At 25.3% G+C, this 19,264-nt stretch overlaps 1 protein-coding gene across 2 annotated transcripts in view; it reads left to right on the top strand.

Moving 5' to 3' along the window:
- Positions 1-7,838: 7,838 nt before the first annotated feature.
- LOC129968575 (uncharacterized) overlaps positions 7,839-19,264 on the top strand; it is a 37,589-nt gene continuing 26,163 nt past the window's right edge. Inside the window, exons 1-7 of one of the 2 annotated variants that reach the window (XM_056082599.1) lie at positions 7,839-8,085; positions 8,623-8,667; positions 10,737-10,883; positions 12,178-12,359; positions 14,658-14,761; positions 15,542-16,044; positions 16,733-16,768. In XM_056082599.1, coding sequence (XP_055938574.1) covers positions 7,978-8,085; positions 8,623-8,667; positions 10,737-10,883; positions 12,178-12,359; positions 14,658-14,761; positions 15,542-16,044; positions 16,733-16,768 — 1,125 coding nt within the window. In that variant the 5' untranslated portion in view covers positions 7,839-7,977. The remainder of the gene's footprint in view (positions 8,086-8,622; positions 8,668-10,736; positions 10,884-12,177; positions 12,360-14,657; positions 14,762-15,541; positions 16,045-16,732; positions 16,769-19,264) is intronic. The other variant, XM_056082600.1, reaches the window with a different exon arrangement.

Here is a 19,264-nt window from a genome sequence, read left to right as displayed (position 1 = left end):
AATTTTCTCATAATGTTCTCTCTATTACATTTCATATTTTAATTAATGTCTAAAATTCTTAATGATTATAAAAAATTGCATTTTTTTGATTGCCTGATATCTGCAAGCATTAATTGAATTTCAAAGATTTTATGCATTGCAAAGCTTTAAAATTATTGAATTACCACAAAATAGACAGTTAAGTAACCGAAAAATAAATCATAAAATACTAACTTTTATAAAAGATATTTTAAAAAGTTCAGAATCATTCACAATAAAAAAAAAATTAATAAAAGTTTCTGTATATATATTTATATTCTGTGTAGTTGTAAAAAAAAGGGGGGGGACATAAAAATGTCCCAGTGCTTATTTTTATTGCAAATTTTTAATTACTTTTTAGAATGTGATTAACATGTTAGTCATTTAGAAATAGGTGCTAAAGCAATCAATTTCAACAACCTAAACTCTATAACAGTGGAGAGTTATTAGAGGAAATTTTTGTATTAGCAAAAATATAAATTGCATAAAACAAAATAATTAAGTCTAATTTAATATGCATCTTCAAATGGCATATGTATAGCTTTTATATTAAGATCATTCCATAGTAGCACAGTCTAACTAACTTCTATATTGCAAAGAAATTCACTTACTGATTTTCCTAATAATAGAAATGAATTTTGGAAGCTTTATGCCTTGAAATTTTGATTTTCAGAACTGGCTGTGTAGTATATGACTTGCATCGTTTCATAGCAATCTATCAAAATGTAGAAACAAGTATTCAACCCCAACCATCTTGTATAGACAGGAGTGGATTAAGACATTTGAAGTGTTAAGGCTTGTATTCTTAAACAGTAAGCATTATAAGACCCCTCTTTCAATAAAGTATTCAATTTAGTTGTACATTTCAATACATATTTTTTTGCTTAAATAATATACGATTCATTTTAGGTTGACTCATGACTCATTTATATATTAGGAATTATAATACATGACATTCAGGTTAATATACAATTATATTTTTAAAAATGCTTGTTGCTTATAGATATTGTATAATTCTTAATTATTCCATATTTTATAATTCATAAAATTAAAATATTACAAATTTATTTGGCTAGCAAATATTTATGTTCAATAGACCTGCTTGCAGTTCCTTTTCGATTCAGTGGCCCTAGACAATCACCTAATCAGAAATTTGCCACTATGTATAGACAAGTAATCCTGTATAATATTTTTGATTCATTATTGCTGGTGAAAAGAGAGTAAGTAGTTGCATAATTTTATAAAGCATGCTTCAAAGTTATAAATCTATTTGTAATTATTATTTTCTTTTCTGTAATAAACTACCCAATATCAACAAGTTCATTGTTACAAGTCTTAACACTTCAAATTAGATGAAAAACCAAGTTTATATTATGAATGATTGGTGAAGTATAACTACATTTAATATATCAACATTTTTCTGTTTCCCTTACACTAATTATTGAATATACATTTTCAATTACTATTTAACTTTGTGCCATCAAGCAACATTGTTTCCCTTTTAACCCTTTCTAGGGATGTGGGAAGTATGCTTCCCACCGAATTTAGCAATCTTTGTATGAAATTATGTAGGTTGGCATAAATTCTGACAAATTTTTTTAGAAAGACAGAAACTTAGATGCTTTAGTTCTTTATCTCACACAAAATGATGCGTCTTGATTTGTTACTTAATTATTAATTAATCAAATTAAATTTATCTAATAAGCTAAATGAATCCCTTTTCTTATTCTAATTTCAAGCCTAAAAATATTTTAACATAATATGACTAGAAAAAAATGGCCCTTTAAAGGGTTAAAGAAACATCTGGATGTACATTTGCATTTAAAGGTTGTATCACAGTATATTCTGCTGGACAAAATTTAATCACTAGTGATAGTGTTATGTTCCAAGAATTTTTATTTGAGGTGTATTACATTCCATTAATAAAATTCCACAATAATTTCGAGATGTGAATACATATCTCGAATATGTATTACAATTTCAACTTGGTATTCACAAAAACTGTTGAATGTAACCAGGGATAATTTATCTGTAGGTAAACACATCAATTCCAACTTTTTTTTTTCAGTGTATAAATTTAATCATTCATTTATTTAATTTTACTTTTAATATTTAAATCTATTAATAATCTAATACAGTTTTCCTTTAGAAATTTTTTTAAGAAAAATAGAAAATAAAAACATAGATGCAAGCTGAGTTCTTTATTTAAAGATTATGCTTCTCTTTGTAGAGGTAAATATAAATTTGCATATTTTTACAATCCCAATTTCAATCTTTGCTTGGGCAGTAATAGAAGACAGCTACTTTCAGATAAGCTTTACAAATAAATAAAGGTAGTATTAAACTGTGCATTACAGACAGATGCACAGAGATTGAAACATTTTTTACTTAGCAAGAAAATAATAATAAATATTGTTTGTAAGCCAAAATTTCACAATAAATAAGAAAAATGAATATCTTTTCAGCAAAAATAAGTAAGATGAATTTTATTTAAGTAATTTTTAATAGTAGTAATAAATACTAGTCAAATAAGTTTATTTTTATATTAGTTTTACTTAAAAAAAATTCATGTAAATTGATAAAATTATTTTAATTCTGTACTACACCATAACTTTATTGTGTGTGTGGATCTGTTACTGTTATGAGGATCTTTATAAATGTAATAAGGATAACACAAAGAAAAACAACAGAACTAATGTGTGGGCTTGAATTTTTTATTGAAATGATTTGAAATACTTAAATACATTCAGTCAAACTTGCTCTAATAAATTATCCAAATATTCAAAGTTAATGATAATAGATAGAAAAATACATAACTGTAATATAAAGGATTAAAAGTTACAGCATCTTCACAATTAGAGCTGTCTTAAAATATGTAGTAATAGGAATAATTAGTACTTCTCATAAACTCCAAAATTGCACTACTTTATTATTTATATAGCGAGTTTACACAACATTACCATGCAACAGATATTTGACATTTTAAACCCTGATACTCTTTTTATATAATGAATGCTTTACTTTATAGCCTTCATTTAACAGTGAAAAGAAATCCAATACTTATGTAGATGATATGAAGACTCATTAACATATGGAAATCAATACTGAATTCAATGTCTATATAATTTTAGACAAATATAAATGTTTTCTAGTATGAAAATTTCTTGAATTAAAAAAAATATGTTGAAGATTCTGCCAAATGCCATATAAACACCAGAAAAAATATGGTTATATGCATTTTCCCAGCTGCAATAGTTTATAATTAAGAAAATAATAATCCCAAAGACTTTATTATGGTGAAACTTTTTGAACTTTGACCTAGATACAAATTGTTCGAATTATTTGTATATGTTTAGAAGGGGGAAAAATTAAGTAATCAAGTACTTTCTTTTAATTTTCATAATTTGTATCAAATTTTAAATTCTATTTCCTTTTTTATTTCAAAACCATAACCATTTTATCAAATATAATTTTACTTATCTATTTTTTAGATAACTCCAATATTTATAAACATACTTAAAAAAATATATTAATAATACACACAAAAAAAACATTAGAAAATAATTAAAGTATAACATAACCTGTTGAATATTACAGATATTAAAATTCAAGTTTGCAATTAAACATGACCACTATTTGACAAATTGTTTATTAAATTTCATTAATCTAGATCAACCTGCATTATTTAACAAACATTAGCTCTCCAGAAACTGTTACATTTGATTTCTTTTTAATGAATTATGAAAATATTTTCAACTTTCGTATAATAGAATATCTTTTGAAGATTTGCATTAAAGGCATGAATTATATGGATTTCTTTTGCCTTACTAAAAATTTTAAATAATTGTCTGTCTGTTTAAATATTGTGTCCAATATGCCAATTTCCATATCATTAGAAAAAAATGAATTCAGATTCAAATATATATTGTAATTGCAACTTGATTTGCCAACTAAATGTTCGAGAAATGCAAGGTCTCAAGACTTGACAAAATTTGGTTCTCGAAGTACTGGGGAATTTCCAGAAAGTTCAAACCCTCACCCTGCTATACTATAAAAGCCAGTTAACAGCTTTAAAGTTAGTTTCAGAGTTGGCTCAGAGTCTATAATATAATTTGTGTTCTATTACGATTGGTATATCTAAGCATACTTCAACTATTTGAATTTGTAAGTTTTTGTTGTAAATTAAATTATTTTAATCCAAAGAACCTACACTATCATTTGCACTTCTTTTTACAAGTAAAAGATTATACTCAGTACAGCAATATTATACTGATAATCAAAAATAAAAGGGTGATTCAAATTGAAATAATCCTGCTTGGGATACCAGGACAAGAGAAGCAGTGGATATGACGTCTTCATATTTAGATGATATATATATATATATATATATATATATATATATATATATATATATATATATATATATATATATATATATATATCAGAACATGGGAAATTGATGGGTACAGAAAAAAAAAATATTCAAACAAAGGCAGTTAGCAGAAGATAAAGCACTGTGATTAGTTTAAGGAAATGAAAATGCAATATGACATTGTCAATAAAGACAAAAATGCTAATGACAGAAATTAACTTCATTATTACATTTTTTATTACACACAAACTATCAGTCTTGAAAATATTCGGTTCACCACAAACAAAGGACACAGGACACAAAGGTTTCACTATATGACTTTGGTTCAAGACTAACATGTGAAAGAGTGTTGCAGCATTTTCAAACCAAAAATCATATGGGATTAAGTTAGGTGAATTTGTGTATTCACAAACGATATTTTGACTATACAAGCATATATTATGTTTATTGCTTCATCAAAAATATGTCTCCCAAACATTTGCCTCTCAGTAGCTTTACAAGTGCAGTACGGAGAAATAATCGAATTTGAGCTTCTCAAATAAATCAGTAATGACAAGCGACAATGAAGAAGATCGTTAACAAATTGCAAATTCACACGCTTCAGAATCTCAAGATCAACATGCAACAAGAATCAAAGGACAAAGATTATGTATACCTGATCATGTACATCAGAATTAGAAGACCAACATGCAGTAAAAATCGAGGCCACTATTCTTAACAAAATGTCAAATGGAGATGTGCTCTTCCCACGCATTCCAATTATTCCCACCGACATGCCTTTTCATTTCAAATGACTGCAGTTCCCCATTCGACTTACATTTTCAATTATCATCAACAAGGTGCAAAGTCAATAACTTCAAACGCCTACAAAATCCATGTTTTTTACATGAACAGTTGTAAGTTTGATGCTCATGATTTGGACAGCCAAAAAAATTTGTTTTTGCTGAAAATGGAAAAACAAAAAAAACGTCATGCCTTAAACCTGAATAATATAGTATTTTTTTAAAATAGAATAAATATTATTTATATTTCTCCTTTACATATCATTCAATTTCAATTAATGCATACATTGTCGACAAAAATAAATAAATAAGTATCACTCCTTCTATCAATCCTAATTAAATAAGATAGAAATTTCAAATATTTCCAAAATTATTTCTTCTGCAGCAGCAAAATGCCAGGTACTAGCTGGTAAGTAATAAAATACCTAAAAGAGTTAATTTTTTAGTCAAAAATATATCCAAATTATATAAAATTTATAGCCATTGAAGTGACATGCTTCAAATGGTTGTTACAATAATAACATTAATTATTGGTAATAAAAAATTACACATTTAATTTATTTATATCATACTTTACATGAGTTACCAATTTATTTATATTATATCACTAGATTTTTAACAGTATGCTTTATAACGATTCATTTTCAGATTTCAAATGTGGAAAAGCTCAGTGTAAGTGTTCATATTACAATTCTCCATTTTGTTAAATTAGATAGCTTTGTTCATAGTAAAAATTTATAATTAATGCATCATTATTTCATACAAACTCCAGCAAAAATACTAAATTAAGACTGTTTCAAAGATATTTTCAATTTCACTATTTTTTTTCAAATAGAAAATTGAAATGAATATTAATTTATTTTTCTTGCATTTAAATTAATGATGTTCCATCCCCCTTGTCTGCCAATAACATCCTAACAACTAATTTTTTATATCAGACATTATGTATTTGTTCTTTGATGAAAGAATAAAAGCTTTTTATTAAAATTCTTTATGAACTTTTTATATTTGTAAATAGCAATTCATAAACAATAAAAGAGCATGATAAACAAATTATAATTTCTTATTAATTTAAAATAATACTAAGATGAATATTGATAAACTTTTAACTGAAATATTTTACAAAGGGATATTTCAACAGAAATTGTTTGATGATAATTGATTACTATAAAAAAATAAAATAATAATAAAAAAATAGCTTTAACTTGCTGGAAAATCAAAAGGGGGGGGGGAGAAGAAGATCAAAAGATTCTCTATTAGATTCAGTTGAATAATTATCCCAAGTTAATGAAATATGCATAGTAAAAAAAAAAAAGATATTAATGAAAAGAATATCATTTTTTAGAAGTATGTTAAGTGTTTTTTTCAAGGAATAAATAACTTGTTTGTTTCTAATCATTCAAAACTTTAAGTACACTAAATTAATGTAAAATTACAATCATTTGAGGCAATGAATTTGACTACAAAAAAAATACAGTAAAATAAAATCCAGTGTGGATATAGTTATTTCCAATTGTATCCACTTTAAGTTTACAATCTTACAATTTACCTAACAATCAAGGATACAATGAAAAAACATACTTTAGGAAGCTGTGTTGAGCAAGCTGATTGTTTTTTTTTTTTAAGCTGCAAATTAAAACAAATATGAATAAAAACTAATAACAATTGCAAAGAAAGTAAAGATACGAAAATTCAAAGGTGCTAATCATTATTTAAATTGCAGACTCTTTACATAAGCATAAAAAATAGTTTGAAATTCCCTCAAGGTTGTTTGAAATAATGAAAACTCCAAGGGGGAAAATACATAAAGCATATTTAGTATTTCTAACTAAAAATATTTATATCAAAGTTAAAATATAAAAAATGGTAAAATATATTTTCTATATTCTAAGTAGTGATACCCTATTTTAAATTTGCTACAAAGTATAACACACATTTTTAAAGGCAATAAATAAAATACAAGACCTTACTTTGTTGCATATATTATAATTAAAAAGACAGAAATTTAATAACTTGTATGCACTAACAGTGAATAGTTTTTTCCTTAATATGTAAACTATTATTAAACAATTTCTCCTCAATTTTATTTTTGAATATAAATTTTTAAAAATATTGTACTCAAAGAGCAATCCCAAGATGATAAAAATATGTCTCAACAAAATCAATATCACAGAGCTTAATTTAATACAAAGAAAAGCGGCAGTCCGTACTATTATACATAACTATGATTACAGCAATAGCGACACAGAAATTATCTCACATTTTTAAAAACCATTGTTTTAGTAGTATCTTCGCATAAAACTGAACTATTGCTGTTCATAAATATAATTTGTTCATTGACAATTCTCTATAATTTGTTTTCAATTAAATCTGGTAACCTCTGTCTTTATTCGTCTTAAATTTAAAAAAAAATTATCCAGTCGACTATCTTTAAGAAACTAATGGCTTTCAACGCTTCGGACGAACACCGAAACTAATAACACTAATATACAGAGTAGTGCACGTGTACTGGAATGAGTGCAAGGGCACTCATGACATTAATAATCGGGTGATGAAAATTATTTGGTATCCTTTTTGTTTAATAAATTGCTAAAAAATCAAAAATAAATCATAAAAAAATTGAATAAGCAAGGCAATAAAAGTCAGAGGTTTTTAAATCGATTAAGAACATTTTATTTATGTTTGAAAACTTTGTAGGTACTGAAAATGACACTCCTTACGATTGATCAGCTGGTAGTAGCAAATCTGGCAGTTTCTGTTTTGTTTATAAAAATGTATGAGTCGTGTGCTGTTTAAAGTACTTCAATGTTTTCCATATTATTAATATTATTAGTAGCTTTAGGCTTCGGTTTGTCGCTATTTTTGCTAATATTACTTTTTCTGAATCCTAAAAGATTTCAAAATACAATAAAAGTAAGTATAATAGTATTTTATGAATTTGGGAGTGTCTAGTTTTATGTGCGTATTGTGTGAAATATATTTCCCATATTTTCTAAATTCTACTCATTTTTTTAAATTTGTTTTTCATTAAATAGAAATTTCTTGTTTTTAATCGGTAATCATTTTTTTCAGTTAATTTATACCTGTTCTTTGAATCTGTTCTTTATTGAACATTATTTATACAATAATTGAACCTAATTTTATTTTAGCAGCAATTTATATCAGGGTAGTTAATTGCAAGGTGAACAAATAGAATTCTCTTTAAAACATTTTAAATAAACAATGTCAATGAATTTTTAAATAATATTTTCCCGCATTATTTTACTTCTATAAGATTTTGTGTGGATTGAAATGTATGAAATATACACTTAAAAATTTTAGTAGCAGTTTTATCATTAGTTAAAATTTAATATTTTTAGAATCTTGTTTATTTTAACATTCACAACTCTTATAATTGTATTTAAATCTAAATATTTTTTCACTGTTCAATCCTATGATATTCTTTTTTAGGATCCTACTGTTGTTATTGTAAAAATAGTTGAACTGCATCGTGAAGTAAGTGATTTTGAATAACATTTGTGAGCTTTTATACAAAGCTTATGTAAAATATTAAGTTATAATAAAGCTTTAAATATATTATTTACTTATATGATGATTTAATCTCAACAAATCAGTTAAACCAAAGAATATAGTACAATTGTAAAACTATAATTATCAAAGACACTATATTGTTACATTAGCAATCTTACTATATTCGTTAGTTAATATTTGGTCTAATGGTGGATAGGACATTTTATCTTTCTTTTAAATATGTTAGATGAAAGGAATTGTAATTTTAAATAAAAGAATTGATGTGTTGTGATTTTGATTAAAGCAAGTACAAACACTGTGTGTTTCTAATTTCTTCAGTCCTGAACTGTTAATACTCACAATTTCTTAAAACAATTTGCAAATTTGATTATTTTTAAAAATATATTTGTATCCATGCTTGAAAGTTGGATTATTTTTATACAGTTTATGAAGTTTATTGCATACTTGTTCCTTATATTTTACTAGTCCTTGAGAAGGAGAATGTCAACTGTGTTTATTATGCACTGAAACAGTTCTAACTATTATTAAAATGGAAAATTAATATTATTATTTTAAATTTTATTATTGTATATTTATTTTAAATATATGATATTATTTATTTATTATATGTAATAAATGAAAGAAATGTAATAAATAATGTATAAGAAATTATTTAATAAATGAAAAGAAATAGATTATATATACTGTATATATACTTATATGGTGGTTAGATAAATTCAGTAGAATAAAATATAGTATTTGTATCATTTTTTTTTTTTTTTTTTTTTTTTTTTTTACTATCATTTCTTTAAAAATATCTGCTGTTTGATTTGAATATAAGCTAGTGGATTTTTCATACACTCTACAAACACACTGTTTATTTAAATATTTTAACAATCAAGAATCCCAGAAAAGAAAATTGCAGTTTACTTAAAAATAAAATTTATTGTAGTTATTTTGGGTGGAATTGTTTGAGCTTAATTCTCGGTCAGAATTTATGACTCAAAAAGGTCATGGAAAAACTCTTATCACTATCCATCCAGCTTAATGACTAGGAAAAATAAATGTAATAAAAAATTTAAAGAAAAAAAAAATGCTGTTATTTTGTTTGAAGTTTCATTCCATTGTGATAGACATTTTTCTCCCAGCATATTTCAAGCAGAAAATTGTTTTATGTAGTAGATAAATTCCATACACATATTACATAAATTGAATAAATCGGATATCGACACACAGATAAATTGAATTTATTGGTTTATAATGCTATTTAATTCTTAAAAATAAGCATCCTTCTTCTTTTTCTAAAGTATTTCTACTTTAATCTATAAATTTCACAAATCTTAAATTTTTTCCATGTTTTCAAAATCTAATGAGTATAACTTTCATACACTGTCTGAAGATAAAATTGTCTTACTTATTAGCATCATAAGCACAAAACACTAAAAAGTGTTTTTTTTTTGTTGTTGTTGTTATTTGAAAAGTAGTTATGGCTGTTTATAGTTGATATACTTGTATTTAATATTCTTATTTTTGTAAATATATAATGTACATTATTTACAATATAAAATTTAAAAAATAATAATAGATATGCTCTTTTATTAAATGTAAAAAGGATTTATAAAATGTATTTTTTTGTTTGGTTCATGTATTTATTAGTATATTAACAAAATATACTTTGATATATAAGAAGGATTTTGAATGGAATATGTTTCCAATTACATGGATTGTAAAGTTATCTATTCCAAATCTGAGATTGTTTCATTTGCATTTAAAACTATTATTATAATAATTAATACTAATTCAGGATGAAATTTAAAATATTAAATTTTCTGTTTTAGATCTTCATAATTCATTTATAGAAAAGTGCATCTGAAATTTTTATATTTTCTTCAAAACTTAATGAAAAACAAATGAATGTGAGATTTTCATCATAGAAATATATCTATTACAAAATGTGAATTCGTGTTTTTACCCATGAATATTTTAAATACAAAGTAAGCACAAAATTGCATCTTTAAAACATATGTATATAAGTGAAGTACTTACTTTTCTAGAACTTACCTGTAAATTCTGCTCATGGCTGGAGTCTTATTCCTTCAAATTGTAGCTTACGCTGCTGGCAGAAAGACCTTTCATTAAATATTGTTGGATATCCTATTTCTGTTTATGGTTGTACAAAAGAAATACCATGTGCTGCTGTGGTTAGTATTTAATGCAGTATCTTTTTTGTGTTAATGACATTGTTTTCAGATTTATTCCATTGAAAATGTTTATAACATTTAAATTGTTAACAGATAAACTTATTGAGAAATAATTTGAGATTTTATAAAACTTCTTTTGTTTGCATGTTGCTCAGTAAGAAATGGAAATTCATCTGAACATGATTTTTGCTCAGTATTCAATTAATTGTTCTAATTTTACACATTAAATTTATTTGGTAATCTCTTTAAATATATGTGGTTTTTCTTTATGGTGCATGAATAATTAGAGTTGTCAATTAATAGATGATTTTATTTCTATCGTAATTATTCCATCTAAATATATATTGAAGGCTGCACAAATATATATGTGATGCGTTGTTTGATATAAAGTATCTTGTATGCTTATTGTATCTTATTTCATATATGTATGATATTCTACAAAAATTTTCATGATACATAAAAAGGGGTATTTATAACAATTATGAATTGCACCTATAATATAGTAAGATAATAAAAGTAATGATAGAGTATTTTGTGAATATAAAATTATTTTCTGTTCACAAGTTACTATATCAATTTATTTTATGCTTCAGAGTGTTCAGAATTAATTTCAAAATCAATTTGATTTGAGTTGCTACAGTCCTTTTTATCAGTGAATTAATTTAAATTACATAAATCTGTGTTGTCCAATTAATTTTTTTACAATTTAATTTTAAGTCAGTAAATTAGAATAATTAATTTCTATGTGAAATATGATTAATGGTCATATGAATTTATTATCTAATTTTAATGTTTTTATAGCCTTTCTGAAAGTATTTAGAATGCCATTCATTTTTTAATTCTTATCTTCTCATCCCACCCCCACATCTTTTTTGATTGTGACTGTCTGTACATAACCATTGACCCACTTAGAGAGATATAATGTTGATGTTTAAATTCTTTTATGTTTGTTTCATCACAAATTCTCTTTATAAAATCATTCATTTTATTGCAGAAAATATCTTTTAATCAAAATTGTTCAGAATATTATAATGGTGAGACCAAAGCTTTTGTAAGACTATTTAACCGTTTATATATGGAAGAATATGAAGTTATTCTGTGTTTCTTTTATGTATTTACCTTGTAATTTATTTAATCCATATTAATATTGAAAGTTTTGCTTAATGATATCAAGAAACTTCTTACTGAGCTATTAAAAAAATGCCAATTTAATTGTAGTGTGCCTAGAATTCTTTTTAGATGCTATAACTAATGTCACTTCAAAAAAATTAAAGGCATTTATTCTTTCCTTAAGATACTGTTAAATGTCATTGCTGATGTTTCTACTTGGTCAGAATGGGATGATCAAATTCAGAATCAGACTGTTCACTTGGAATTACCTGATAATCCATCATTGCATGGTGATCCTTTTATGCAATGTGATCAGGTCTTGGTAACCTCGAAACTGAACACTAAGCCAGAAATTGAAATGTACAGGTAAGAATAAATTATGGATATACTTTTCTATTAATTGTTGAAATCATTTAAAGATTTTTATATTTTATATGGATACAGCATTTTTTATTGTTTATTAATTTTATATTCTTATTAGAAAATGAATATTTCAATTAAATATATATAACATTATTTTGTAATTATTAACAATGTATTAAATTTGATAAGAAAAGAACGCAGGGTTTTGAGTTGCAAAATTTATTAAAATTAAAATACAAAATATATATATTGGGGAAAACATCTTTTAATTATTTAATAAAGAAAGTAAAAATTCTTCTATTATAGCGTATCATCTTAATGATTTTAATGATTTACTTTTAAATTGCATTTGTTCAGTGCTATTATATTTCCTTTTCTGTTTTGAAGGATTTTATAATTTCCTAACTAAGATTTAGGAATTTAAAATGCACATTTTTAATCAATAAATAAAAATTTAATCAATACAGCAATAAATGAAAAATAGACTTGTCAGTAATTTTAATTCATCTATAGCATATATTTTTTAAGCTTATTTCTTTCTAGTATATTTAAAAGGAGTTGATAATAGTCATCTACTTTGTTAATCTGTAAGCAATTAAATATTTTCTGCCCATAAATAAATGAATAATAATACAGTCTACAATTTTAGTAAAAAAATATTAAAAGTTGCTATTATAGGCATGTTTTTTTGTTTTTTGTTTACATTATCTTAATATATAAATCTTTGTTTGGATATAATAATGAAGGAATGAGATTCAATGCTCCTAAATTCTTCCCTTTCATACATATATATATACATATATATATTGTTCTGGAATAGTATGTATTTGCATTTTTTTTTTGCATTATATAAAATTGTATACAAAATTTTCTTGTCATCATTATCAATTTAGCTGCTTATTAAAGTTGACAAAATTTGAAATTGTATTAAAGATTGTATGCTGTAATTTTGGTTTGTGAACCAATAACTTGGATGGTACTTTAGTAGACAATTTCCTTTGTAGGCCATACATTGATGAAGGCTGTTTAACATTAGTGCATTTTACATATATTAAGGTTGAATACATACCAAATGTTTAGTGAAATTGGACCTGAAAATTTCGATTCTGTAGTTTCAAAGCAAGATGCCACCAATTTTAAAAACTAAGGACATTTTCTTTTATGTGTTTTTTTAATGAATAAACCATATCAAAATGAACTAGGATTGCTGGAATTTCAGTTTATCTTTGTTGATTACAGTCCTTTTATTTGTAAATTTTGCAGAAACAAGGAACTCTTAAGTGATTTCACTGCTAGTTGAAATCTTGACATTGATGTTAAGACATACAGCCATGCAGATTTATCAACCTTTAATTATTACTTTAAATTTAAGATTATTGAAGAGTAGTACACACACACATGCATGTAAGCATTATTTTATGTGAAGCCGCATGCAGTTTTGAAGACATTGAAGAGACTTTCGATTTCGTGACGTTTTATTTCGTTTTGGAGAAGCACACATTATGTACAAGCAGGAGCGACAAGCAACACACACAATACAGAAAGAAATGAGGAAAAAGCTCTTGAACATTTTATCTCTGGTCTTATATAACCTGAGATTTTGATAGGGAAAATATTTCTTTACAGTGCTATTATATTAAAATTTCGATAGGGATTTTTGCTACATGCGTTGACAAGGCAGGGGAAACACAGGGATCCTTTAAAAAAGAATGTGCTTATTGGACATTTTTCTAGCCCTTCATGCGGAATGTGGGAAAGTTAGGCTTTTAGCAGATTCAGCAATTTTACAAAGCTTCTCTTGAATTAATTAAGTAGAGAAAGTGGAATTGGATCACGGAATAAGAAAATATTTTAAAATGCAGTTACTATGGGTAAATTAAGATAAAACCTTAGAAATTAATTAAATTAAAACTAGATTTTAAAATATCATTACATATATATAGTTTAAAGAATCATATTTAAAATGTTTGCTATCAAACTATTTTATAATTGATAGTAGCATTTTAATATTTTAGCCTTGGGTATAGGATTACTTTCAAGCTTAACATTCTTCATGAAATAATATGGTCAACTTGTAGTTAATTTAAAATATAAATTTTCTGTTATTTTTCCAAGAACAGTGATAAAATATTAGTCATTTTATTCAGCAATTTCTCTTGATTAAAAATATCTTTATTAATTAATTGATACATTCTAATTGAGCCATAAGTTTTATTTATTAATGACATTTAATTTTATGCATGATAATAAGATTTGAATGTTCATAATTTTAAAGATATTTCATAATATGTAAATTTGTAGATTTGGAAATCTTGAAAGCAATGGTACAGGCTGGATTTTGTTGTGGAATGCAAAGCGCTTAGATTGGACTCTCTTTGTTGCTCAGCCAATAGATGATTGTTCAGGTTTAAATATTTTCTATCTTAAAGTATTCTTTGTTTATAAAATTTTCATAATTTACTTTGATTAATTTTGGGAATCTCTTTGATAAAATTCAGGACAAATAAATTATTTATATGGTTGAACTTAGAATATTATATGTTAAATAATATTTTAGAAGGGGGGAAAACTTTCATTATAGATTAAAGTTCTAGATTAGATAAAGTTTTCTTTTTTTAATTGCATACAAAAAATAAATTTTTTACAGAATCTAATTGCCCTGAATTTTCCGTTTTGAAGTTTAAATAAAAATAACATTTAGTTATATTGATCATTATTATCCAGGATATAATATTTATTTAAATTTTTTGATACAATTTTTGTTTATATTTTTAAAATAAAATTTAATGTTATTTGGCAAAAAATTTTAAAAAGTTTTAACCTTAACAAAATTATGCAGTATCAATTGCACATTAGTTTGCAATTAAGGATCAAATACCATCTTATGGATTTCAGAGTTGATATTCTAAGATTACACATAAAAAAATTTTTCCCACCTAACCTTGATTTGACCTCAAAAATTAAATAATTTATTGTCCATTGTGTAACGCAGTAATTAATTTTTAAAAACATACAGCATTTAAATATATAACTTTGTAAAAACAATTGAATCTCAAAGTGCTATTTTAGTGTTTTATGATTGCTTAACAATGTGTAGCTATTTATGAATACGTCTTAATCATATAGAATATTTCATTTTTCTTAAATATAAAAATTGCATTAATACTTTTTATTTATTTCCAAAGATCAAAATGGACTACAGAAAAATGAAGAAAAATGCTTATTGACAGCAATATGGGGTTGTGAACCAAAACCAACAATGCAGGAAAACATGCCTGACATATTATGCAGGAAAGTACATAATTTGTCAGAGGCTATTTCATGGAGCCAGTTGAAAATCCGTCCATTTCAATCATTGATGCTTCCTTCATCATTGACAAATCCACATTTTCCAACCATTCATTCAGCTTTAGATGATCTTCCAATAAAACCATGTGTTCTTTTAGAATATGAAAAAGAGAAATCTGCATTTCAGAATGCTGTTTTAGCTGTTGTGCCCCAGTCTTCTCAAATACCCATGACAATTAATAGCATAACTGGTTTTTCTTTGGTGTTGCATCAGTTAAAGAAATCAAACAGCGCAGGTATTTTAAATTCTGAAACTGTTGTATCTGAAGATAAAAGAAGATCCAGGAGGAGACAGAAGGTTAGGAGTGATTCTATGAATTCTGGATTTCCTCGAAATAAGGTAAGTGACAGTCCTATCAAAACATACGGATTGTGGTGGAAATATAAATAATTTGTCACCAATGTTGTTTGAGCCCTGTGAACAGATTATATTGTTGCATTATTTTTCTAGCTGTTTTTGTAATAACAAATAACTTGCATTTAACTGCCATTCAGATTATGTATAATTTTGGTTTTGTATTTGTATATTTTACAGCATGTAAATTATATTTTTTTATACATTTCGTTTTGTAAACATGCCTCATCTATTTATTAAAAGGGTATTTTTAAAGCATTTCAGGGCATGTTTTCGTTTTATAATCTTATAGGTTGCTTTTATAAATTTTTAATATGTTCAGATTCTTTATACATTTAATGTACTGTTTTATTGCTTTGTATCTGCATGATTCTAATAAATATTTTTTCTGTTTTTAGAATGAATAGTTAGTTTATTTTTACCAAAATTATAACATAATAAACCACTTAATTTTTTCAAATATTTTGATAAATTTATTATAATGATCTGAACTGCCATGTTAAACAAATTGACACATTTTATTTCATTTATCAATTTTGGTACATCAGTTTTTTTTAATGATAAATATAACTTCTTGTAATGACACTTTGTCACTGAAATTTTCAAAATTCATTAATTGGGTCTATTTTTAAGCTAACTTTAGATTTTAAAGATATCCATTGCCCCTTTGCAGGGGAAACTATACTCCAGGTCAGGCATTTTATTTCTGGTGAGTATTTTAAACTTAGCTCTGCTGCTTTGGTAAAAACACAGCCAATGTGCTTGCAATAATAATGGATTACTTTACGCAGAAAGATTTATTTAAAAAATTATGCTCAACTGTACAAAAAAATAAAAATACTATAAGATAATTAAGGTACTTTTCCATTAGCTTGACAACAGCCAAAAAACACACTAAGCTTTAGCTTGGTCTGCATGGTGTAAAGTTGCTGTTTAGATGTATAATTTTGTGATATCATTAGATATGAATTCTAACACCCCAAGCATTCTTCCGTACATGCATGGTGAATTCTCTGATCTTGACCCAATAATTCTAAACCATTAGATATAAGCATATACTTCCATTTGTAAAGTGCTCTAAATGATGTAAAAATTATACATTGTATGAGTCAGTCGATGTATTATTGCAAAAACCATGAATTCTAAATTTTTACATTTTCTGGCTTTATTATCCACAGTAAAATACTCTAACTATACCTATATATATTATATATTGTACTAAGCAAAAATACTTAACAAAATCAATTATACTAATCAAATATACATAAATTTATCAACTATACTTAGCAAAAAACTGTAATAATATTCATATATTCTAACTAAACTAATATTTTAAACAAAAAAAATTCCTCATTTTTTTTTTTACTTGAATTTTTAATTATGAAGTTTCGGATATATATTTTATATGATAGAATATTTCTAAGTAAGTCTTTTTGGGGAATATTCATGAATCTAGATATGGTCCTTCCTGAGATGGCTGTTGATTATTCTATATTAATGGAACTTAAACTTTCATAACTTGATTGCTTTTGGTTGCAATTCTAGCACAGATAATGTAAAATATCTTTTTATATATTATTTAGAGAATTTTTCGCTTTGGAAACAATTGCTTATCTCTGGCAGTTTAAAAATTTGCAATTAAACACCATTAAAATGAGCAAATCACATATTTAAATTTATCAACAATCAAATCAGATTTTCCTTTAAACATTCTTAGTCTTCAAGGAAAATGCAAGAAATAACTGAAACAGAACATTTTGTGGTTTTTCCTGTCTGAATAGTATGCAGTGTATAAGCATCCTTGTAAAAAATGTGCTTATCAGAAGACAGTTCACTCACTCTCCTTGTACCAATTCCTTCTGTTGCATATTGCCAGAACACAATAGAAGTTTATCACATTTTTTAAATTTTTTTTTCACTAGATGAGACCTTTTTATAGTGAAGAAAGCAGTAACAAAAATGTTAGAAATCAAGTTTCAGTATTTTTCAACTCCACACTTTTTTTTTTTTGAACCTAAAAATTTGAATTTGGGTAAGGAAATTAAGGATAAGTAATGATAAATTAATGTAAATAAACTTTGTCGTAAATCAAGCGATTTTTCAATAATTTCTACTTACAAATATCTGTGAAATCAAAGTGTTTTCAAATTTTACAACTTGAAATATTATTCTGTAAAATGCTATAGAAATTGTGATTCAAAGTTTAAGAAGTGCTGAATTGATTTGGAATGCAAGTAACTTCAAAGGACACATATTCATGAATATGAATGATTTATTCATATTTAAAACCATTAGTATAATATATATATTCCTTCAAAATTTCCTTATCTTTTTTTCATTCTGGCAATCATATCTTGAATTCTTTTTTTTTTTCCTAATTTTAAAAAATTAGTATAGTTGGATGTAATTGCAATTATTTCAACATATAGAGAAGTATTTCATCAAATTAGTCATTTCTGGTGACTAGTTCGCTGGGACTATTGCTTATATTTAATCTCAGTTAAATTATTTAGATGTTGCTTAATATCCATGGTATCATGAAATTGTAGACATTAAAGATGTTTTGTCTAACATACATTCCTCTCATGAAACTTTCTACTGGAGACCAATCCTATGATTCTGTGGCACCATTAAAAATGTAAACACCTGGTTCATCTATTTTAGAAACTTCAAAGAATTGTAACTTCACTTTTTTTTAAATGTAAATTTGTCTCATAAAGTACACAGATATTAAACTTTTGTTTTTTGTAACTTTCAGCTGTGGAAGGAAATCGTGCTGTTAAATAGTTGAAATAGTGAAGATGGTTTGAATTTCAGGGCAATAATTTTATCTATTTTTGGAGATTAAACAAAAAAAAAAGTATTTTTTAAAGAACTGAAAATTCAGCAGTTATCCACATGATTATTAGAAAGATAATTTTTTAAATTTTGGAATAATGTAAAATTTATTTGAATAAATTTTACATCATTCTAAAATGTAAAACACATGTAAAGTAATATTTTTGGAAGTTATTGCAGAAAAACACCAAAATTCAGCTTCTAATATAAAATTTCTAATTATAAAATTAGATTTAAAAAATGCTCTGAGGTGAATGTTCTTTTTCCAGTTTTATGTGTATCTAGTTTTATAGACTTGGGCCAAATGATCAGGCCTGAAAAGTACCAATACATGCACACATAATCATTCATTTTTATTATTAATAAG

Source organism: Argiope bruennichi, chromosome 5 (assembly GCF_947563725.1).
Source record: "Argiope bruennichi chromosome 5, qqArgBrue1.1, whole genome shotgun sequence".
Taxonomy (NCBI): Eukaryota; Metazoa; Arthropoda; class Arachnida; order Araneae; family Araneidae; genus Argiope; species Argiope bruennichi.
Note: the sequence above shows the minus strand (reverse complement) of the source record. Positions and strands in the feature narration are given on the sequence as shown.